We start from the raw sequence: 24,815 nt of genomic DNA on the forward strand, positions 1-24,815 counted from the left end.
AATAATTGAACTGCAGTATTTGATCGGGGTGGGGAACAAACCAGCTGGCTGGTTCAGATTTACAATCAAACATTCAGAGCGCCTTGTGGGATGTTTTTTCTTCAAGTAAGACCTGTAAAAAATTAAAGATAATATTGTGTTTATTTGTATCATGTAAATAAGGTGAAACTTCCCGCCCGCCCCCCGCAGGTACTGAAAAAAGTCGACACATTAATTTTAGCTTATGCAAAAAAACTGAACCTGGTGTGACAAGGAAACAGCTGCTCATCTCCTTCAACAGAGTCGAACTGTCTTCCAGGGAGCTCCCCGGGGGGCACCTCAGTTTCGCAGTAGCTGTCTGTGGCATCACTCGTGCTGCTCACAAGTGATATATCACATTGGCAAATTCAGTACTTTTTCCACCATTGGAGAGGAGACATTAAAAAAAATTAGCTTTGGTTTTGACTGGACCTGTCCAACCAACCAGGTGAAATCATAACTTGATTTTTAATTGGATTATTATATGTATTATATGAACTGGTTGGCCACTGTGTGACAGGATGCTGGACTAGGTGGACCACTGGTCTGACCCAACGGGGCTCTTATTCAGTGCTGGGGATGTCTAGAGAACCTTTATAAAAGCCTCCCAAAGCTGTCATGTTGTAGCCTGAGCCGAAATATGACTGGAGTATTTAATTTTAGAAGTAGTTGATAGAATGGCAGTAATAGATTGTGATAAGCCATAAGCGAAAATTTAATAGAATCATAGAGTTGGAAGGGTCCATACAGGCCATCTAGTCCAACCCCCTGCTCAACGCAGGATCAGCCCAAAGCATCCTAAAGCATCCAAGAAAAGTGTGTATCCAACCTTTGCCTGAAGACTGCCAGTGAGGGTGAGCTCACCACCACCTTAGGCAGCCTATTCCACTGCTGAACTACTAATTTTTTTCCTGATATCTAGCCTATATCGTTGTACTTGTAGTTTAAACCCATTACTGCGTGTCCTCTCCTCTGCAGCCAACAGAAACAGCATCCTGCCCTCCTCCAAGTGACAACCTTTCAAATACTTAAAGAGGGCTATCATGTCCCCTCTCAACCTCCTTTTCTCCAGGCTGAACATTCCCAAGTCCCTCAACCTATCTTCATAGGGCTTGGTCCCTTGGCCCCAGATCATCTTCGTCGCTCTCCTCTGTACCCTTTCAATTTTATCTATGTCCTTCTTGAAGTGAGGTCTCCAGAACTGCACACAGTACTCCAGGTGTGGTCTGACCAGTGCCGTATACAATGGGACTATGACATCTTGTGATTTTGATGTGATGCCCCTGTTGATACAGCCCAAAATGGCATTCGCCTTTTTTAGCGTTGCATCACACAGCCTGCTCATGTTTAGTTTACAATCCACAAGTGCCCGAAGGTCTCATTCACACACACTGTTACCTAGAAGCATATCCCCCATCCAGTAGGCATGCTTTTCATTTTTCTGACCCAGATGCAGAACTTTACACTTATCTTTATTAAATTGCATCTTGTTCTCATTTGCCCATTTTTACATTGTGTTCGGATCTCGTTGAACTCTGTCTCTATCTTCCAGAGTATTTGCCAGTCCTCCCAATTTGGTGTCATCTGCAAACTTGATGAGTAGTCCCTCCACCCCCTCATCTAGATCATTAATAAATATGTTAAAAAGTACCGGGCCGAGCACCGAGCCCTGAAGTACCCCGCTACTCACCTCCCTCCAGTCTGATGAAACACCATTGACAACAACTCTTTGAGTGCGGTTCTCTAACCAATTCCCTATCCTAACTATCTGAAAATCCAGATTGCAGTCCAACTTATCCATCAGAACATCATGGGGAACCTTATCAGAAGCTTTACTAAAATCCAAGTAAACGACATCAACCGAATTTCCACGATCCAGCCAACTTGTTACTTGGTCAGAAAAGGAAACCAGGTTGGTCTGACAGGACTTGTTGGAGACAAATCCATGCTGACTTCCTTGGATCACCAAATTGTCCACCAGATGTTTGCAGATCGCTCCCTTTAATATCTGCTCCATTATCTTCCCCATAACAGAGGTCAGACTCACTGGTCTGTAGTTGCCCAGGTCATCCTTCTTCCCTTTTTTGAAGATCGGAATAACGTTTGCTCTCTTCCAGTCCTCCGGGGCATCTCCAGTCCTTAAAGCGGTTCCGAAGATGATGGACAAGGGCTGTGCAAGTTCTCTGGAAAGTACTTTGAGCACTCTCGGGTGCATTTCATCCGGCCCAGGGGATTTGAACTCATCCAGTGCAGCTAAATGCCTCTTGACAACCTCTCTATCCATGTTAACCTGCCACCCAGACACTATCCTTTGGCTACTGCCATCTCTAGATGTGCCTAAACCCTTTGACCTGTGGGAAAAAACAGATGTAAAATAGGCACTAAGCCTTTCTGCTTTCTCTGCATCTTCCGTTAGAGTTTGTCCATCCGCATAGATGCTGCTGCTCTCGTCCCAGCCAGCTTGTGGTGGCTCACATTTAAAAACAATACAGATTTAAAACATACACATAACAGTGACCGAATAAAGCCTATCATAAATCCTCCGCATCCCCCCTTAATCCCCCCCCAGCTGCCTACCCAGAAAGATATGGATGTACACAGTCAGAGAATATCAGAGGATATTCTCCAAGTCTGTTTCTCACTAAGCTTTGCATTCATTTATTGCACCCCATTGCCATTCTAATAGAGGGTGGCTGTGTCACTCCCCCCCCCCCCCCGAACTGCCCCTGAAGTTGCCTTCTAGAACAAATACTTCAATATTCCTTTCCTGTCGGGGTGCCTTAATAATGGAATTAAGTCTTAGACTGCTAAAATGATTACTCCAAGTATCCTCCTGCTCTTACTGCATTGTCTTCTACCCTTGTAATTCTACTCACTGTAGGGTTGATTGTACCCCTTTCCTTGGGCAGTTTTGTTGTCCACAGTGCCTTTTAATGCTGTACTCTTGCATTGTTCATAGCATGCAGTAGCCTAGGGCAGGGGTAGTCAACGTGTGATCCTCCAGATGTTCATGGCCTACAATTCCCATGAGCCCCTGCCAGCGTTTGCAAACGCTGGCAGGGGCTCATGGGAATTGTAGCCCATGAACATCTGGAGGACCACAGGTTGACTACCCCTGCCCTAGGTTAGCCAGATCTCGTCAGAAGCTAATTAGGGTCAGCCTTGGTTAGAACTTGGATGGAAGACCTCCATTTGCCTCATGCCCCTAAGTCAGCTATGGTGTGAAACCTAACTAAATCCGAAATTCATCCTTTATTGCCAGGTTTATCGCGAGTTTTCAATCTGCTATTGATAACAACATCTCATCAGCATGCATTGTTTAGAGAGCCAGTTTGGTGTAGTGGTTAGGAGTGCAGACTTCTAATCTGGCATGCCGGGTTCGATTCTGCGCTCCCCCACATGCAACCAGCTGGGTGACCTTGGGCTCGCCACGGCACTGATAAAACTGTTCTGACCAAGCAGTGGTATCAGGGCTCTCTCAGCCTCACCCACCCCACAGGGTTTCTGTTGTGGGGAGAGGAAGGGAAGGCGACTGTAAGCCGCTTTGAGCCTCCTTCGGGTAGGGAAAAGTGGCATATAAGAACCAACTCTTCTTCTTCTTCCACCACCCCCAGATTTAATGCCTTTAATCTCCTGATTACTTCTTAATTCACTGGCGAAAGGTTCTAAAGCCAATGTAAAAAGCAGTGGAACAAGAGGACAGCCTTGTTCAGTACCGCCATTAACCATGACTTTTCCCATCAACGCTTAAGTCGGCTGCGGCTCGATGGCACTTTCCAGCACCCTTGCATTCTTGGTTGAATGTCGTTTCCTGCCGGGTCGGCTGTGTCTTTATTCTTTCTCAGCGAGAAAGTTGGTCTGTAAGTAGCTCCTACTTTGTCAGCCTGTGAAACTGAGGTGCCCCGCTGACGTCCAGGGAAGGAATTCTGTTGAAATAGATGGATGGACACCCTCGTCCGTAGCGTGTCATGTTCAGTTCTGTGGATAGTTTGAGGCAGCTAACCGTATTGGCCTGCAGCAGAAGAGCTAGAATTGGAATCCAGCAACACCTCAGGGACTAACAGGAGTTCTGGGGGAGTCAAAATTTCTCTTGTCTGATACCTGATGAAGGAAGCTTTGACATTTGCAAGCTTATACCTTGGAACTCTGGTTGGTCCTTAAGGGACCACTGGACTCCAACCTAGATCTTTGGATGTGTTTCAAAGTAGAACATCAACAGTTTTCAGTGATTTTGGTGGGTGCATGCCAAATCTCCTCCCCCCCTCCCGATAATATTCCAAGAAAATTATTTCCATATCTAGCTTTGAATTTGTTTCAGTAGAAGAAGTGTTGGTTTTTATACCTTGCTTTTCTCTACCTGGAGGAGTCTCAAAGCGACTTATGATCGCTTTCCCTACCTCTCCCTGTAACAGACACCCTGTGAGGTAGGTGGGGCTAAGAGAGCTCCAACAGAACCGTGACTAGCTCAAGGTTGGCCACCTGGCAGCATGTGGAGGAGGAGCGGGGTAGTCAAACACAGTTCTCCAGATTAGAGGCCGCCACACTTAAGCACATGGCACCACGCTGGCTCGTAAACATTTAAACCACATTTGATTCCCCCTCCCACACATATTTCAGTTGTTGCCTTTGGGATATAGAGGTGCTTTTAAAATATTCTTGGATAAATTGAAGTCGAAATAAATAAGAACTCAGATCATGCAGACCAGCTTTGCTCCCCTCCAAAACATTCTATTTTAGGGCACTGAACCCCCTCCCGTCCATTTTATTTTTTCCTGAAAATCTGCATCACTGATTCAAAAATTCCAGGGAAGTCCATCAGCATCTAGTAACTATGAGAAATAAACAAGGCCCTCAGGTTCCGCAAAGCAATACATGTCTGATGACTGCATGATGCGGACCCACAGCAGATTGGCTGTCATGCCTTTCTTAGGAACGCCCAGAAGTATCCAGCCCACCGCTTTTGAAACTGAATGCTGAGACAGGACGATGGTTCCCAATGTTGTTTGTATGGAGATTTAGGAGTCCAAAGCGACTTGGCACAGTGACCCGGTTAAAAGAACGCAGCATGCACAAATCAATAAAAGCAGCAAAACCCTGCAAACTGCTATTACAGGCTTTGTGACGCCCTTTTTATGTCATTTATATGTGTTCCATTTCTTGGGCCCCCGCTTCTGGCCTGCCAGTTTGCGGTGGCTTATAACATAACATAACATGACAATAAGCAGCAACAAAGCCCCACCCACATCCCGAGGCCAGCCATCCCCCCCTTCCCTGACAGCTGCATATCCAGGGAGGGAATTACCATTGAACGCATCAGAGGAGGTGCTAGATCTTCCTTCTGCCTGGCCTCAACCAAATGCCTGGAGGAAGATCTCCATCTGATAGGCCCTATGGAAATTCTTTCATTTTGGGTCATGACACATTATTATATTTATTAAATTTCTGGACCGCCCTTCCGAGACCAGCTCAGGTCAGGGTGCATACATAATTATCCATACAGGTAAAACAATAAAAATCTTAAATATTAACAATACATCAGCAATTAAAATCAATTAATCCATTAGAAACAGCAATGTGTCATAGAATCATAGAATAACAGAGTTGGGAGGGACCTCTTGGGTCATTTAGTATGCAGGACAACCACAACCTTATCACTCATCCACTGTAACCTGCCACCCCCTTGAGCCTTCCCAGAATCAGCTTCTCCATCAGATGGCTATCCAGCCTCTGTTTAAAAATGTCCAAAGATGGAGAACCCACCACCTCCCGAGGAAGCATCTTCCAATAAGAACCCCTCTGTCAGGAACATCTTCCGGAGGTTTAGATGGAATTTCTTTTGAATTAATTTCATCCCATTGGTTCTGGTCTGTCCCTCCAGGGCAAGAGAGAACAACTCTGCTCCATGTCATTGTCAGGTTCATCCCTGCAGAAAAATATCTCAGGCCAGATATTACCAAAAAAAAAAGGGGGATTGTTAGCGGAGGTTGTGGATCCCAACCAAAAACTCAGTGGAAGAGTTTGGTCTTACAGTCCCTACGGCTCTGTGCCAGTTGAGGAAACACTGGGCAAGACAGACCTCCCTACACTGTACATTTTTTTAGAGAAATTATGTTCCTTCCTTGGGTCATGACCTACTCAGGAGAACGGTAGGCTTACCAATGTTTTCAGAAGGAATATACTGTCAATATTAGATTGCTTTGCCTTATTCTAAGAGTGTGAGGTTAATTTCTGTCCGTGGTTACGCTGCCTTGTTTTCCATTCAGCAGCAGAGACAACAAAGATGCCTCTGTGAGTGCAATCCATTTCACTTTCGGAGAGTTATTTAGAAAGCCCGGAGGTGTCAGAAGTAATTACATGGAGGTGTGTGGGTGGTAGGAACAGCTGAATAACCAAATAACTGGGCAGTCCTTCTCTCCGAGATGGTATCTCCCTGGCCAGTTAGAGCAAGTGTGTGGCTCCCTTGTGCTCGCATGCCTTATGATATATCGGTGTGACTCCCTTTTCTTTCCTGCTGTCTTATGCCATGGCCTCAATGTCTTTCAAGCTGACTTCAGTCGTGCTGGGGGATCTGGAGGAGCGACCAGGGAAATCCCAGGACTGCTTGACAGGGGCACCGTGTGGGATAGGAACTGCATAGGCAGCGTCTTGGAAGAGGCCATGAACTGCTTTGCCGAGATGCAGAGGCAGACGGAGGAGAAATTCCGCACGTGGATAGAAAAACTGACCCGTCTAGACACGGACGAAGAAAGCAAGCAGCAGCTGGAGCCCAGGGAAGCAAAAGTACCGCTAGCTGGCCAAAGAATCTCCCCAACAACTCGGCCAGGGGTGTTTATGCAGGTGCCCGATAGCCAAGTACTTTCTCCGCAGTCCTTTAATTCTTACGTGAGCTGTCAAAACGCCGACCCGGCCTTAGAGTTCCCGGCGACTCTTAATAACAATTTCCCGGCCGTCTTTCCTGAAAACGGGAATATCGCAGAAGCCAATTTGAACCAGTCGCAAAGTTAAAGCACCTCAGTCCTCGGCTTTTGACTCGGATCCAGGCTGCAAACGTTCTCAGTTGCCGCTCCTTTCGATTCCTCGGTTCCTTGTTTAGACTTTTCGAAAGCCCTGCGTTCGGTTGGGTTCCTGTTTGTTTTAGGGAAACAAAGATGCCTTTTGGGTTGCTGTCGAAATGCTTCTCCTCCCCTGCTTTCTCATCTCCAAAGCGCAGCAAGATGCAACTCGGGAATCTCCCCCCCCCCCCCCCCAAAATGTAGATCTTCCTTCTTCCTGTCATGATATCCTGCTGCTCCATTTGCATGCCAAAAGTGTTATATGTGGAACATACAAATCTCACCTTGAAAGGACCCTTATGTACCCAATCAGTATGCCCTAAGGATATCTTCTGAGCTGTCTGCTAGTTGCTTAACCAACATTCTATTTATTGCTTGCCATATTCCTGTTTCTCCTCCACTCCTGGTAGGCTAGTTGGTAAACTGAAGATGTCGCTATTCATAACCTTTCTTAGAGCGCATTTCTCGCACAAGTGCTTGTGTTTGCAACATTTCTAGTTAGAAAGATGTGGTCATTGTGCATTCGTTTGGTTTTTTTTTTAATAACTCTTATCTAGAAGGGCACAGGAATTTTGAGAGGTTATTAGAAAGAGCAGGCCAGCCTGCACTAGGTTACGCTGAATTTAAAGAAATGACAGTTTTGAATAAGGTTTTCCTAAACTAGCAGGTTTCTCGATCAACTTATGTACCACCTATCCAAATAAACAGAATAGTACTACAGGGGTGGGGGGTGTTATTTTAATGCAGCGAGTTAAGCTACGGAATCTGCTTGGAAGTGTAACAGAAAACGGGCTCATGAGTTTGAATTTTGGCTTGATTTTCATGGAAAAGTGCATGGGCTGCAATCCAGAGAGCCAGTCTAGGCGGCACATGCAAGGACTCGCACAAGGGTGTTGGGGCTTTTGGCTTTCTTTCTTCCAGCCTGCAACTCTGCGTGCTGCATGATAAAGGGTGTTTTTTTTTTTTTAATTCCTCCACGGCTGCATCATTTAGGCAAAGGCTACCAAAATGTGCCTTTGGCGATTTGGCAACCTCAGCTGGTGCAGATGTCATTGCCTCGCTTCTGGTGGGGCTGGGAGCATGCTCTTGTGTGTGCACTGGATCTCCTTTTGCCTTTTGGGTTTCGTTCATGGTACTGCTGGTGACATCTCAAGCCCTAAATGAGTTAAAGCAGCGGTAGTCAACCTGTGGTCCTCCAGATGTTCATGACCTACAGTTTCCATGAGCCCCTGCTAGCGTTTGCTGGCCAGGGCTCATGCGAATTGTAGTCCATGAACATCTGGAGGAGGACAAGTTGACTACTCCTGGTCTAAAAGGCTTTTTTTAAAAAAAAAAAATAAAAGATGCCAACCGTGTAATTAGAAGCATCTAATTGGAAGTAATTTGAGCAAAACACTAGGCAACTGTTTCAGGCTCAGTGATCCTCAGCATATTTGCACTGAAGTAATCCCACTGAGTTCAGTGGGACTTGGTAGTCATTGTGTTTTAGGGTTGCAGCTTGAAATCAGTTACTGCAAAGTCATGCAAAGACAAAGGTGTTTTTTTTTTTAATCCCCTTAGTTTGACCTAAGGAAATTCTTTGGATCCCTTTATTCTACCTATCACTGTTGACCCAGGGACCGTTAATTTCCTTTGTGTGGATGATATGTGTTCTCATTGGAATTATCTTCTATTATTATTGTCATGTCTGACTTTTATGCAAGTAAAATAACTTTGAAAGTATGTAAATGTACTCTTTGCCCCTTCCTTTCAAGATAAACCTCTGCACAACTGACTTTTAAGAAGTGAAGCTGCTTTTGAGAAGCTATATTTTCAGGGTAACTGTTTGAAAGGCTATGCAGGATATAATTCTCTCTTTAAAAAAGCAAATGGTTTGTAAAGGCGATTTTGTGCGTGTGTTTAAATATTTCCATGTATTATTTTGAAACGAGTGATTTCATGTCTCCCTAATCTGAAATACTATGTACACTGGATTTAGTTTTTATTCTTTCAGCTAGTGCCTTGAATGAAATATCATGAATTGATCCTTAACTTTGAGCGCTTGCACAAATGCTAAATAATGCAGTTTCAATCCACTTCAGCAGTTGTTTGCAAGTGTATTTGGCCATTTCACACAGCAAAATTCAGTTGTAAAGTGAATTGAATATATGAGTGCACAAAAAAAAAAAATTGGGGATCTTTGGGATTCAGACGCCCCAAAATTCAAGATTCCCTTCTCCAAAAATTTCAGTACCAATATGGTGTTCAGATATGAAATCCTGAATTTTTGCTTGTTTGTTTGTTTTTGCTCCACTGTACCCTAAGGGAATAGGGTATAATGGACTCCGGGGAATGGGAGAGGACAGGAAGGCCTGGAGGATCATTGTCCATGGGGTTGTGATGGGTCGGACACGACTTCGCATCTAGTGACAACAACAACCCTATGGGATCATTATAGTCAAAGGAAAATCTTTTTAGATTCTAATGCCTCTGTTCAAAAGAACGGAGAGCTTCAAAAAGGGAGCCCAATTCCATGCTTCCCCAAAGAAGGTGCTCCATCATCCATTGTTTCAAATGATGTATGAGGGAAATACTAAAAATGCAGGGACTGATGTCAAACCAGAGAATCTCGGCAGTAGAAATTGAAGGGGGGGGGGTCTTCCAAGCCTAGCAGAACCAATACCATTGAAGCAGGGTCAGGGGCAATCATAGCACAGCAAGGATAGTGCATATATAGAGTACCCAGCAGAACCAGTGCCCAAAGAAGGTGCCCCTACCTTCCTTTGTTTTCAATGGAGGGTAAAAAGAAAGCATTTAAGAGAAGGCACTGGGTTTTGCTGGGCTCTAGTATATTGTACTGGTAATATTCAGTGCTCTGTAAACACACTAGCTGTGCTAAACTTCCAACCAGATGGCTTGGATTTGTTGAACTGGCATTACCACAGTGGCATTACTTCAACAAAAATGACACCACCCCTCCAAGTTTCTACCTCAGAGGCTCTCTGGTTTGACATCAGTCCCTGTTTTTGTTGTTGTTGTTGTTTTTCTCCTCATTTGGAAAGAATGGAGAATGGAAGCATCTTCCTTGGGGGCCTGTGGACCAATCTTTTTCAAGCATGGAGGGGTGTCTTTTGATTAGAGGCACCAGAAACCAAGCTGAAAATTTGATGCCTTTACTTCAATAAACATATATTCCCCATTATCGCCTACAGGAATCATAGGCGATAATGGAGCCAAATGCATTTAAAGGTGCTGGGGTCCCTTTGAATGTGTCTGTGAAGCTGCAACTTCACCTGGAATGATTTTTAAAGGGTACCCTCTCTTTTTATATCTGGCTGAAAGAATAGCCAATAAATACCAGTATGGCATTTTTCAGCTCAGATAGTGCTGAATGCACACACCTAATTGGAAGTGGATTGAAAGCACATTATCCAGTGGTTGTGATAACGCCCTTTAAGAGTTAAGAACTTGCCACTTAGCTGAAGAGTGAATACGTACCACTTTCTACTGTTGATATGAGAAAGTCATTCGTTCTGCACATGCTAGCTGTACAAGTCTTCCCGAACACACTGAGGCTGCTTTTTAATGCCGTGCGGTCGCCTCAAGCATGCTCTGAAACATGTTTTAAAATGCATGATGCAGGCCTGTTAGAAACCAGATGAGCCAAGCCTGTTGACCCAGTAGACCTTTCTGCAAGTGGAACAGTTTGAATGGCTTTTTAAACCCGTTTACATGGCTTCAGATATGCTTTAGACGGCTGGATTTTTCCTGCAAAACTGTTGAAACAAACCTAAAATTCCAAATTAGGTGGTGTTCTGCTGGATAGCCCCCTAAGTCTTAACAGCAATCTTAAATAATGGTATGAGCGAGGGCCTATCCATATTTACCTGCACAAAAAGTCGATTGGGGGGAGGGGTTCTGGCAAAACCAGGTCTGGATAACACTTGGGACTCTTTGATGACCATCGTAGGCCAATGCAGATGGATGCTTGCTCTCTGTCAGGACCAATTGCATAGGTTCGGGTTGTCTCTGTCCCCCATCCCCCTGGTCCTCATGAAATGGCAATTCTGGTTGTATTAATCATAGCCAGAGCTGGGTGCTGAAATGTTCCTTAATCCTTTGTAAGGCATGGGGGATTTAATTTCAGAAAAGTTAGGTGGAAGGTGGGAGTGCCCGTAATTTGCACCCTACTCCTGATCTTTTAACTTCACTTGAGAGGGAATCCGTGTTGTGTCTGTATCAGTCCTGTGAAAACTGCAAACTGCTTGCCTGAAATCACAAGTCAAGGAATCTTGAGCCAGACTGAGAGTAATTGTGTGGAAAAGAGACCGGAGGACTCATGCTTCAGTCAAAATCAGCATAGTTTTATCTGTTCCACTCTATATTTCTGGAAAGGCCTTGGAGGAGGAACGTGTCTTATGGCTTAAGTGCCACTCAGCGCTTAACACCCAATCAGGGCGGCTGTCCCACCCCTGAGTGCCTCCTCCTCCAACTGGCTTGCCTGTCTGTACAGCGGCCAGCCAATCACCCTCTGTCCCCCACCCCTGACCCTCTCCCCTCTGAGGCTCAGATGCTGCAGTAAGAGCTACCCCTGCCAGTGAGTTCCCTGCCCAGGGGCCTCCATCCTGCAGCCTTTCCAGGTCTTGTGGGGAGAGAGAGGCTGTCCGCAGGGTTCTTCCACTCCACCCCCTTAATCTAGCACCCGTTGTAGTCCAGAATGCAACGTCCTTGGCCCCTAGTTAAAGCATAAATTCCATGGCAGCCAATCATACATTTTAAAAGGTTATTTTACAATCCATGGCTTATTCTTTTCGGGCCCACTTTTCTCGGTGCTATTTTCAGGCAACGTGATTTGTGACACCTGTGCCATGGTTCCACGATGGCCAGGCTGTGTGAGGACATGATCCAGCATCCGGAAAGGTTGTGGAAGCTCAATTTGGAGCTCACTTGAAACCACACGCTCTGTTGATGTTCCTCAAAAAGGGTTAAAATGTTGAACAATCAGGTAATTGTCCGTCTTGAACTGGTGACCAGAAAAGTCAACAAGAGAGTCTCAAAAGAGCCCACCCTCTAGCAAGTTCCAGAATAAACAATTGGAGAGGATGCTAGGACTGAGGCCTAAACAGGAAAGGCTACATCAGGCCTCAGGACCTTATCAAGGGGGTGATAGGTCTTGACCCTCCTTGAAACCCCCTGTTTTCCATGCTCTTTCGGAGGCTTGGAAGATATGACAAAGGGTCACCCTATGTTTGCAGGGGGCAGCTGCTAGAAGTTCCGTTCAGCACCTAAAGGGGTTGGAGAGGCCCGCTAATCGCTCTGTTCCTGCCCCGACCAGCATTTTATTTTGAGGAGTCCTTTTCAGGTTTCGGCTTGTAGCAAGCACTATTTCTGGTTGCATAATATTGAAACCGGCAGTGCTACAGTTTAAGAGAGGACAAACATTTTCTGAGAGCAACATTATTGTCTGCAGTATTTCTGGGGGGGGGGGGGGGAATAAAAAATAGCAGTGAACGCCCGCCTGATATTCAAAGCAAACCCTTCTTCAACCTCTTGGAAATTTACCATCCCAAACAAGGTTGTCCTGAGTGATGTTTTAATATGCAAGTCCCTCTATTATTCTACTGTTGCCTTTTTATAAGAGAGCCAGCTGGGTGTTGTGCTTAAGAGCAGCGGCCTCTAACCGGAGAGGCGGATTTGACTTCCCACTCCTCTACTTGCAGCCAGCTGGGTGACCATGGGCTAGTCACAGTCCTGTTAGAGCTGTTCTTTCAGAGCTCTCTCAGCCCCACCTCCCTCACAGGGTGTCTGTTGTGGGGAGAGGAAAGGGAAGGTGAATGTAAGCTGCTTTGAGACTCCTTCAGGTAGAGAAAAGCAGCATATAAGAACCAACTCTTCTTCAGTACTATCAGGGCTCTCTCAGCCTCACCCACCTCCCAGGGTGTCTATGGTGGGGAGAGGAAGAGAAGGTGATTGTATGCCGCTTTGATATTCCTTCAGGTAGTGAAAAATGAGGTACAAAAATCCCAGCTCTTTTCCTTCTTTTAATTAAAACGATCTTGTTTCTCCCTATGCGATCCACTCTTCCAAATGCACAGCTTCTTTTACAGCTTTGTGTCTTGGGTGCTTTCACACAAGGGAAATAGTTCAGTTTTCATCCCCTTCAGCAACTGTTTGCAAGTGGATTTTGCCACTTTGGTTGCAAAGTGCATTGAAAGTGGATTGAAATTGCATCGTTCAGTTTGTGTGAAAGCACCCTTAGTCCTGGCTTTAAGCACTGTTCAGTGCTAGGCAAGCAATATGCTTATGGGGATCCTTCAGGGAGGAGGAAGAAAGGCTGTGCTTCTTTGGAGTAAAGCCCAGTACAGGTATTACACTTCCTGGTTTCCTCGTCTTGAGTAAGAGGCCAGGCGTGTCCCACATAACATGTTGACCCCTGTGCATAGCTCCACCCCCTTTCCTTTTCAGCATCAATCATGGCATAGCATGACCTCAGCACCCAGATTCACGCTGACTGTGGTTGGCATTAGCCAACGACTCTCCATAATCATCAGAAGCACCGGAAGCTAACCATAACCATGATTAAGTGTCAGACCAGGTGTATCTTGAGACACAGCTCTGAAAAAGGGATAAAGGGAAGGAGTGTTTGAGCGGAATTCCCATTCTTCCGTGTTTTCTGGGGTTCTGCAGCCTAGACTGCAGCACCCTGGAGCCACCAAGAAGGGGAATTCACAGTGAGAAATTCTCCCACACGCACCCCCCACACCCTGTCGTTAAGAGATCAGGAAACCTCTGCATTGGTCCTCATGGCAAGATTTATGTAAGTCTTGAGGCGGGATGGAGGGGTAAGTCAAAGTTCACCTAGATGCAATAACAAGGACATTAGATTAATTTGTACAGCACCTTGCACATGAAAATTATGGGACTGCCATTGGCGTTTTGCCCTTGGAGGTTAAACAATCAATCTGGCTGTACAGTTGAGAGGACAAGACAGGTAGAGAGATGGCGAGGTCTCAATTTACTAATAAATGCAGCCACATTCTGATGATTCAGGGGCCCTTTTCTGTAGGTGCAGGCTGCGCTTTCTGCCGAACCCCCCCCCCCCCGGGTGCAGTCTGCTGAACCCCCTGGAATTTTGTTTGGGGGCAGAGCCAGTAGGCAGCTCTCCACCCTGTCTTTCTTTGACTTGTGTATTGGATCCAGGCCACTAGATCGGAAGTCTTTGGAATACTGGCAGCAATTGCGTGTGTATAAAACGAACGCACAATTGTTTTCAGTATTCAGAACACTTTCCCGCATTATCTCTCTTTTCTTACAACGGTCCTGTGAGGTAGGTAAGTGTTATTCCCATCCTGAAGACATGGGGAAATGCTAAGGCTGTGCGCGAGTGACTTGCTCAAGGTTACATATTAAATGGGTAGCAGAGGAACTTGGGACTTTCTGATTTCCTTTAGCTACTACATTACGGTGCCACTAAGTTAAGCCCCAGCCCCCTCTCCTTCATCCTGCGTCTCATCCATTACACCACCCCTTGGCTATCCTAAATCCCAGGTAAATTTTTTTCTCTATCCAATTTATTCAGTGGCCTGATCTTACTAGGAATTGGCAAGGTTGAATATCTTTTTAAAAACGCATTGTTGTGGGAACAGGAGAACTCACAGAATTGCATCTGATTTCACGTATGTACTTTATTTGATAGTTCTATTTCTGGTATGCGTACAGATGCGCAACGCCCACCTCCTCAAAAATGCCGCCTCCTGTGAAATGAAGGCAAAATACGAAGGAATGCTGATTTTCCTTATCACCACATTATGATTTTGAGGCTACTGTGGTTGTGCTCTTCTTTGACTGTATTTCTGTGTATCCTTCTGCCAAAAGGTGTAAATTCAAAAATGTATCTACTGTAACCTAGAATTAATATAGATATGAATAAAAATCTTACTGCCAATACCAGTGTGAATGTAAACCTTGTTTTGCTGAGGTTTATTTTCTCTAGTTCAGGTGCCTCTCCCCTTCTGCTACCCAACCGGATTTCCTTGGATGGCTCCTACGGCTACCCAGCCGCCCCCACTGATCCTTCTGCAGTGTCCCATGCTGTGGATGCCACTCCTCAGCCTTGTCACAACTCACCCATCCCTCCAGTCTGACCACCGCTCTGCCCCTGTGATATACCCCATCCCTCCTCCAAGGTAGCAGGCCAGGACCCTGTGCCCACAATCCTTTTATGCCCTCCCCCAGGGATAGTCAACCTGTGGTCCTCCAGATGTTCATGGACTACAATTCCCATGAGCCCCTGCCAGCAAACGCTGGCAGGGGCTCATGGGAATTGTAGTCCATGAACATCTGGAGGACCACAGGTTGACTACCCCTCCCCCCCACACACACACCATGACAGGAGTCTACATTTTTTTTAACCTTGCAGACCCCTTTGGAATTCTGACACAGGGCCTTGCCTCAAAATGGTTCCCTATGGAGGCGGAGCCAACCTCCAAAGGCCAGGGAGTCAAGTTATGGAAAAATCTGATAGCAGCTCTTTAGCCTTTCATGCAAAACTGCTCATTTACCAGGGTGCCTTTTGAAACAATCGTAGTGTCGAGAAGTATTTTCTTCCAAACCCTTCAGTCACCCAGCGACAATCCTCATGCTGCGGCGACGGTTGGCATGGAAGGAGCTTTCTCAAAGCTGCAAGGCCGTTCGGAAGCCCTGCTGGGACCCTGCACTGGATAGATGCTTAGCAGGCAGCAGAAGAGGGGTCATATCATCATATCATATCATAGAATCATAGAATCATAGAGTTGGAAGGGGCCATACAGGCCATCTAGTCCAACCCCCTGCTCAACGCTGGGTTGATCTTGAGGAACTGGTATAGACGCAGGCTGCTTCTGAGAGCAAAGGCAAGCCACCCTCTCCTCATTGGAGCTCAGGTGGTATAAGCATGGATCTGGTTCGCTGATCTTTGGGCCAAAGGTACCGGCCTCTCCCCTGCTGCCAGGAAAGGAGAGGCGTTTGGGCTGAGCGTGCGATGCGGAATTTGCGAGACCTGCGTCTTCCTCAACCCGCACTCATTGCAACATCAGACCCTTTTCGTGTTTTTCTGGGACAAGTTCCTTATTGGAAGCATTTCCGTGCCATCCGCCGGCTAGATGAATGTGGGCTGGCCCTCAAACGCGTTTCCCGGAACCAGCTTGCCAGGGCTGATTCATGCGCACCAGCTTGCGAGAGAGAGAGAGAGAGGATGCTTTCCCTGGATGGGCTGTTTGCAATTGATATTTCCCATCTCGCCTTCCTTTCACATAAATCTTTCTCCACCGTTCCCGTGTTTGCACTAGGGCCTGTCCCGCCCTCCTTCCTTGCTTCCATTTCCTAGGAACGTACGGATTTGCTTCGATTGGGTGGCCCCTTGTCCGGGCATGCCAGGAATTCCCTTTCAGTGGAAGCCGTGGTTGCAGCTGCCTGTGAGCAGTCCTTTGCCAGGTGCCACAATGCTTTCTCAGCCAATGGAAGTGTGGAGTCTTCCTCTACAGGAGTGTGCTATTAATCAGCCATGTCCGGATGGGGGAAAGACTCTCCTAAATTTCCGAGGATCAGGCCTGCTGGCAAAAGGTTGGCAGTCTTGGAAGCCAGTATCAAGCGCTTGGATCGTTTCCAGGCTGGATGTGTGTAAAGCGCCTGCCAAGTTGCAGCCAATTTACGGTGATCTCAACAAGGGGCTTCCGAGGTCAATGAGGAACAGAAGTCCTCTGCAGAGCCCTTCTTGGTGGCCTTCCTTCAAAGCCCAGCCCCTTAGCTTCTGACTAGATTGGGCGATAGCCTGCTGCTGTCCCTCTTGCCAGGCCTGATAGTAAGAACATAAGAAGAACCCTGCTGGATCAGACAGTGGTTCGTCTGCTCCAGCATCCTTTCGCACAGTGGGGCCTCCTAGTTCCTCTGGACAGCCAACAAGATGGCAGAGAGGCTGAGGCCTTCCCCGACGTTGTCTCCTGGCTCTGGAAATCAGAGGATTAATGCCTCTGTAGAGTTTCCCTTCAGCCAACATGGCAAGTCTTCATTGATAGACTTCTCCTCCACGAAGCTCTCTAATCCCCCTTTAAAGCTGTTTAATCCTTCAGCCATTACTACATCTTCTGGCAACAAATGCCACATTTGAATCACTCTGTGTAAAGTAGTATTTCCTTTTGCCCGTCCTGAACCTACTGCTCATTGGTTTCATGGGATGCCCTCAAGTTCTAGCATTTGGGGCGAGAGAGAAATGTGTCTTTGTTCATTTCTCTTCCTTCCATGCATCTCTTTATAAACCTCCATCAGGTCCGCCTCTAGTTATCTCATTTCTAAAACCTTTTGGCTATTCATGCATTTGCTGGGTTGTGATCCATCTAGTCTATACTGTAAGGCAGGTCACAATTGCAGGCTTGACACACTGTGGGTAAACTTGTGAAAATTGGTCCTGTGAGTTGACCTAGAATCATAGAGTTGGAAGGGACCTCTGGGGTCCAACCCCCTCTGCACTAGGCAGGACACTCACAAGCCTCTCACTCATCCACTGTCACCTGCCACCCCCTTGAATCTTCACAGAATCAGCATCTCCGTCAGATGGCTCTCCAGCCTCTGTTTAAAAATCTCCAAAGATGGAGAACCCATATCTTCTTGACAGTGTTGACAGGTTTAGTCAGGATCAGGCCAAAACATTTTGGTGTCTGGGATGTACATACTGCAGCCTACATGGACCTTAATTTACCCAGGGACCCAATCCACTGAGAGGTTTCCTTGCACCAATTTCTTAGAATGTTCCCAGTCCCTGGCTATTTCATTATTCTATTTAAAATAAGAATGCTAATAACAGCAACTAATTTCGGGTGGAATAGGTCCCAAACCCTGCCTGTCTGCTCCTCTGTTCCTGAAAACCTCTCTTCTGGGCAGCTCCCTTTTACCAGGGTTTAATTGAATCCAAAATTTGATATGGACCTTTACATTTGATTTTTGAGACTCGGTGCTAATAACGTTTTTTTGGACTGCAAGGCAGACAAGAGACACAAGAGACAAATGTTTTAATAATGAAAGACATTTTAAACTTTTTTTTCCCATTGATAAATGGGGGGGGGTCATTTTGCTCACGCCTTGTTTAAAGGAATCTTAGACCCCTTTTTTGTAAGAAAAAAAAATGACAACGTTTTTGTTCTGCTGTTGATTGTTCTGCATGACAACTCTCACTCTGTCTGACGTATGCTAAAAATTTAAGCTAAGTTATAAGGTGTGCTGTTTGGAAGTGTGGAAGATACAAGAGTTGGAGCTACAGATAACAAGCTTATGCTTGCATTTCCTACTGATGAAGACTTTCACCCAAGTTATTCTCTGGGTAGGTGATAAAAGAATATCACTCTGCATGTATATACACTTCTTCTACATTTTTTTGCATGATTATACATGTAGGAGTGGTACAATTTTGACTCGACTCCTATTTGTTGCCTAAATAACACTCGGCTTGCTTAGGCCTGCCTGATTTCCAAAATTGATTCTCCTTATGTGCTTTTGACGCTCTTGCCAATTAATTTTTAAAAATGCAAAAAAAAAAAAAAAACCAGCCTCAGGGATCGTGAACAGCTCCTCCATTTGGCTAGATACCCAGCAGTCAATATTGTACTTGACCCTCGTATCTTCTGCACTCAAAACTTTTCTTTCATCGGTCTTGTGAAGTGCTGTCATATTACGTTGGCATTGGACCCTGATGAGATTTCCGTGGGGAGGAAAATGACTCTCTGGTTTTAATTCTGCTTGTTAGGACGGCCCAGTCCCTTCCTCCCCATTCCCTCCAAATATTACAAATATCATAAAGTGTGTTTTCAGCAGACGATGTCCCACCGTGACTTGGAAGGGTCCCTCCCCGCTTTAGAGTCATCAGCGTTTAATGTTCAGTCATCCCCTCCCGCTTTGTATTAATCATTTGCTTATTTTAGTTTTGTTAGTGGGGGGCTGGTGGGCGGGCATTGATTGTGTCTAGGCTTTTATCGTCTAGGACAGGGGTAGTCAAACTGCGGCCCTCCAGATGTCCATGGACTACAATTCCCAGGAGCCCCTGCCAGCACATCTGGAGGGCCACAGTTTGACTACCCCTGGTCTAGGAAGATGATAGTAATGTTGGATTTGACTGGAAATCTTTGGTGCGGTTGTTTTGCTTTGTTCGCAGAAGCGATACTGAGGCCCTTGTTCAGAGTTATTCCCAGCAGAATTAAGGACTTTATTCATTCATTTATTACATTTGTATGCCGCCCCTCCTCCATGGACAGGCTCGGGTGGCTCACAGCATAAAACTGGTTTTGAGTCAGGGCAGTTGGACAAAACATTTTTCAGGTCTCCACAACTTCCTGTTGAGTTTGGCTTTTGCCTTTGTTGCGACGACCTTTGGACAGCACCTGGTACCTCCGTCAGTTCATAGAATCCTAGAGTTGGAAGGGACCTCCTGGGTCATCTAGTCCAGCCCCCCCACTATGCAGGACACTCACCACCCTATCGCTCATCCACTGTCACCTGCCACCCCCTTGATCCTTCACAGAATCAACTCCTCCATCAGATGGTGATCCAGCCTCTGTTTAAAACTCTCCAAAGATGGAGAACCCACCACCTCCTAAGGAAGCCAGTTAGCGGGGGCAAGTCCTTAGGAAAGAGAGCTTTAGGCTTTGCTGGTGAGTTTCCCCAAAGCATCTGTATGTCGACCGTCAGAGACAGGATCCCTGACTTAGGTGGACTGTTGGCATACTCCAGATTTGTTCTTAAATCTGACTGCAGTCTTCGTAAGGGAGGGTCTATGGCTCACTGGTAGAGCGTCTGCTCCTAATGTAGAAGGTCCTGGCTTCAGTCCTTGGCATCTCCAGTTAAAAAGGAGCAGGGAGCAGGTGATACAAACACGCACATACACAAAGCTGCCTTATACTGAACGAAGCAGAGGTTGTTCACATCACCTGTTACTTGGCCCTTTTAACTGTAGATGCCGGGGATCGAACCTGGGACCTTCTGCATGCCAAGCAGAGGTTCTTCCCGTGAGTCACAAGCCAAATCTGCCTGAGACCCTGAGCATTATAGAAGGGCAGGTTGAGAATAAAATGTATTATATTATTATTGTTTCTTTGTATTTGCTTTCGATCACCACCCATCAGAGCAAAAGATGCTATCAAAATGGCTGTCTTTGCCCAGGGCTGTTGTCCTTCGTGTTATTGGTTGGGAAAGCCGGATTGGTGTAGTGATCAGTGTCCAAATAGGATCAGTGAGAACCAGTTTGGAATCCCCTCTCTGCTGTGGAAGCTGGTCAGGTCCCCTTGAGCTCGTCACACATGGTCAACCCAAGCTACCTCACAGGGCTGTTGGGAGGAGAACAATATAAGCTGCTTGGGCCCCCATTGGAGAGAAAGTGGGGGGATATAAAGGAAGAAAATAGATAATCCTCTGGGGATCATCCTCTCTTCTTCTTCCTTCCCTCCCTTGGCGGAAGAAATATCTCATCGTATTTTTATAATAATCGGAATAGAATCACTTGAGTGTTTAGATGAGACTGCGATTTCCCTGCTCTGATCCCTTAATTGCTGACTGAATTCTGCACAGCTGCCATCCCAGAATATTACAGAGCCAAATGTATTGCGCTGATGATTAAAATGACCGTCCTCGTTGACTAGCGAACGGCGCTGGCTTTAAGAACTGGTGCTGTTTCTTCCGCATAGCCCCGAGGCTGGTTGCAAGAACAGAGTCTTTATTTATTTTATTTATTTTTCGATTTTTATACCGCCGCTCTCGGGAAGTCTCGCAGCGGTTTACAAGTATAAAACAATAGATTCCATAAAAGCTCCATAAAAATGGCCCTTATCAGAAACCAAACAGACGGCGATCACTACCCTGAAAGATTTTAAACACTCCACCCCCTATCCCCCGATTCAGCCCGAGGGCCAGGTTCTCTTCCAATGGGAGCGGGGAACCAGATCTAAGCTAGCCAGGGAATCCTTGAGATCCTCTCTTGGTTCGTGGTGGTGAGGAGTTAGCCACACGTCATCAAGTCGCAGCTGATTCACAGTGACCCAGCCAGGGCTTTAAGGCAAGGGAGAAGCAGAGATGGTTGGCCATTGCCTTCCTCTGCAGAGCCTTCCTTGGTGGTTTCCCTTCCAAGAATCATCCCTGCTTGGCTTAGACTTTGCAAATAGTGTCAAGTGCCCTCACGTTGCAGCTGACTTATGGTGGCCACATGAGGCTCTCAAGGCAAGATACAGAGGTGGAAGGCCATTGCTCGCCTTTGCATAGGAACCCTAAACTTCCTTGGTAGTCTTCCACCCAAATACCAACCAGGCCAAACTTGCTTCCACAATCTGGCTATCCAGATCAGGGCACAAAGCAAGCAGATGTGGTTTGCCATTGCCTGTCTCTATGTAGCGACCAGGACTTTCTTGGTGGCCTCCCATCCACATACTAAACAAGGCTGGCCGTGCTTAGCTTCTGAGATCTGATGAAATCAGGCTAGCTTGGGCCATCCAGGCCGGGGCAAAATGGTAGTAAGGGAACACTCAGGCTCTTCTGCTTGGCAGAGAGGGAACTGTGTTTGTGAGTCACAGCTCACTTCCTTGGGTATCTGGGGAACCAAACTGTGATTCACGGAAGCCCATATTGAAAGACACGCAAGGCTTTGAGCTGTTTCTACATTCTGTTTTATAATTGGTTTGCACAGGATGTCCTGATAGACTTTGAGCTTGCTGGCCTCGTCACTGGTTTATCAGCGGGGAAATACAAAAAGTTTGGGGCAGCCTTGATTTTCTGCCTTTGCTAAGTCACTCATGCACCTCTTTGTGGTTTCGGTCTCCACTGTTGGAGGTGAAAGGGCAGAAATGTGAATCCCTCCCTTGCTTTCTTCACACGTTGGCGTTAGCAAGACAGGCATTGCAGCAATGGCAGAGTTAATTTGTTTTGACTCCTATAGGGTGCCTGTGTCTCACCTTGGCGGCTCTCCTTTCTTTTCTCAGGTGGACCGCCGGTCGTGGCTCATTACGATATCTCGGACACCAACTCTGACCCGGAAGTAGTGAACGTGGACAATCTTTTGGCAGCCGCCGTCGTTCAAGAGCACAACAGTTCGGCCATGAGCAAGGACCCTACTTGGAGGACGAGGGGGCTCCTCGAGGAACTGAACACCAAGGCAGGTGGGTAGAAGCAAGTGGTGATCACATTGGATGCAGACCCCTCTCAAAACTGACCCAACTTCTTCCTCTACACGCGGGAGAGAATGTCCCTGACCAGCTCCCGTATGTGCCCTGCACAAGCCTCGGGAATCAGCCCCGACATCTGAAGCATGTTTTTTTATGCCTCATGCTGTCAGTTACTGACCATGGGGTTCTGGACACATCCCCTTTGTCAGCCGCTGATCGTTCTGCCAGCGCTGTAGCTGTGTGAGCATAGCCTTCCCACCACAGTCTGTCGCGCTGGCTTTGTTTCCAGTCACGAAGGATCCCCCCCCTCCCCGGGCCTTTGTCATCTAGCAAACGTGATATTCCTCTGGCACTCCCTACTAAGACTCCCAGCAATATTGTTCACGACAATATTGTTCACAGGGTGATTACAGTGTGGGACTCGCTGCCAGAAGATGTGGTGATGGCCACAGGAATAGAGAGTTCACAAAGGGGATTAGATCGATTCATGGAGGATGAGTCTGTCAGTGGCTATGAGCCAGGGTGACTGAAGGGAACCTCCGCATTCCGAGGCACTAATCCTCTGAATCCCAGAGCCAGGAGGAAACTTCAGGGAAAGGCTATTTCTGCCCTGTTGTTGGCCCTCCAGAGGAACTGGTTGGCCACAGTGTGAGACAGGAGGCTGAAAATGGTGGGCCACTGGTCTGATCCAGCAGGGTTCTTATGTTCTTTGGAGGCCTCAGTCTCTATTTCCTGTTTTTGGCCCTCCAGAGGAACTGATTGGCCACAGTGTGAGGCAGGAGGCTGGCAAAGATGGACCCCTGGTCTGCTCCAGCAGGGCTCATGTTCCTTGAAAGCCTCTAGTTCCTATTTTTGGCCCTCCAGAGGAACTGGCCATGGTGTGAGGCAGGATTTGTATCATTCTTCGGGTTTTGGGGGTAAGGTGCATCCAAAAAGCGGGGGACCCCCAACCAGACAAGGAGACCTGACAGTCCTAATTCTCACATATGTATGTATAATGTGTATTTGTATGTATTGTTTCTGGAGTTGATTTAAAAAATTTTTTTATCCATTCTCTGCCTTGGGGACCCTAATTTGGGTACCCACATTGGTGAAGTCTTTCTCTTTCTCTCTCTCTCTCTCTCTGTGGGTACTCAGTGTAGCCAGTGCTGCCACCGCTGCACCAAACAGCGACCATGAGTGGGAGTGGTGGTTTGCTGACAAAGCAACAAGGCTGAGAGGGGACAAATGTCATAGCCACCCCCAACTCCCCATTCCAGTTCCCTGTAGGGCTCAGAGCAAGGTCTTCTCTCTTTTGGCACCAGTGTCCTGCATGCATTCCCTAGCCACATCTCAGTGACAGGCGGCAGCGTGGTGAGAAATGTCTTCCCAACGAGAGATCGAAATCGCAGGTTTTCCATCGGCACTTTGTCCACTTTCTTCCCCAGACTGCTTGGATGCGGGGCTCCTGACGGGTGACAAAACCGCTACCAGCACCACCGCCCAGGGGAATGAAGAAATCAATATCGCCTCTTCGGATAGTGAAGTGGAGATTGTGGGGGTTCAGGAACATGCAAGGTGCTCTTTACGTCTTTCTGTTTCTTCCCTTTTCTGTTTTTAGCACTGAGGCTCCTTCAGCAGCTGAAATACGTTTTTTGAAAAGGACCCAGAGTGGTCCTCTGGGGTCTGCTTTTCCTGATTTTTGCCCTGATTGCACACGAGCCCGTTGTTGAATTAACAGATTTATCCATCGCTTTCAACATAATTAGGATTGGTACTATTATTTATAACAATATTAGTTTGTTATTTGTAATAATATTAAAAGTAATGCAACATTGGAACCACAGTAATAGAATCCCAGAAATGGACGAAACTTGCTTATCTGAGAGACGAGCTTTCTACCTACGCTCTCCGTTCTTCAAATAACAAACGGCTGATGATCTTGGGCCCCAAGGAAGTGCGTCTGGCCTCAGCCAGGGCCTTTTCTGTCCTAGCCTCCCACCTGGTGGAATGAGCACCCAGAGCTGGTCTCTCTTCCCCGCATCTGAAACTCCTTCCCTCTGGGTGACCCCATCACTTGCCTCTTCTCTTCATGTTGGTTTCTCTGGATTCGCCAAAGGGGAGGGGACATGATTTGGTTCAAAAGTCACTTCACCCGGGCGCCGGGTTAAAGCGATGCAGCCAAACTCAGGGTTGTGTAAAAGTATAGGGTTTTTTAAGCCTGCTGCCAGTGAACCATGACTGTACTGCTGCTCTTGAAGGGTTCAGTCTTGATGTCTTGTTCTGCCACCCCCCCCCCCCCCCCCGTTCTTCACCTTTCCTGTTCAGGATCTTGGTTCAGTTAATGACATTACTTTCTAATTAAACATCTGTTCCCCTTTGAGCTTTCCTTGCCTGGGAGATAAGTCGATTTAGAGAGACCTGTGGGGCAGTCATTCTCACCCAGCATTACTCCAGAGCCCCTGAGGGGTTATTGCACTTAACCCAGGGAGGAGAACAGAGTGGCTTTGTGCTCATCTGTCTGGTCTGTGGTGGCCATGTTGAATTCACACACAATGGAAAAGGCATGGGAGGGAAGAGCTGAATTTGCTGCGCACCTCCCGTTCCCCCCTCCCCC

General features: G+C 46.7%; 1 protein-coding gene across 4 annotated transcripts in view; it reads left to right on the forward strand.

Annotated features, from left to right (window-relative positions):
• The window catches only part of ARK2N (arkadia (RNF111) N-terminal like PKA signaling regulator 2N), a 64,336-nt gene that overhangs the window by 33,145 nt on the left and 6,376 nt on the right, over nt 1–24,815 (forward strand). For 3 of the 4 annotated variants that reach the window (XM_077346713.1, XM_077346716.1, XM_077346714.1), the window contains one exon: nt 6,563–22,025. In XM_077346713.1, coding sequence (XP_077202828.1) covers nt 6,563–7,023 — 461 coding nt within the window. In that variant the 3' untranslated portion in view covers nt 7,024–22,025. The other variant, XM_077346715.1, reaches the window with a different exon arrangement.

The sequence above is a fragment of the Paroedura picta genome, chromosome 7, assembly GCF_049243985.1.
Source record: "Paroedura picta isolate Pp20150507F chromosome 7, Ppicta_v3.0, whole genome shotgun sequence".
NCBI classification, from domain to species: domain Eukaryota; kingdom Metazoa; phylum Chordata; class Lepidosauria; order Squamata; family Gekkonidae; genus Paroedura; species Paroedura picta.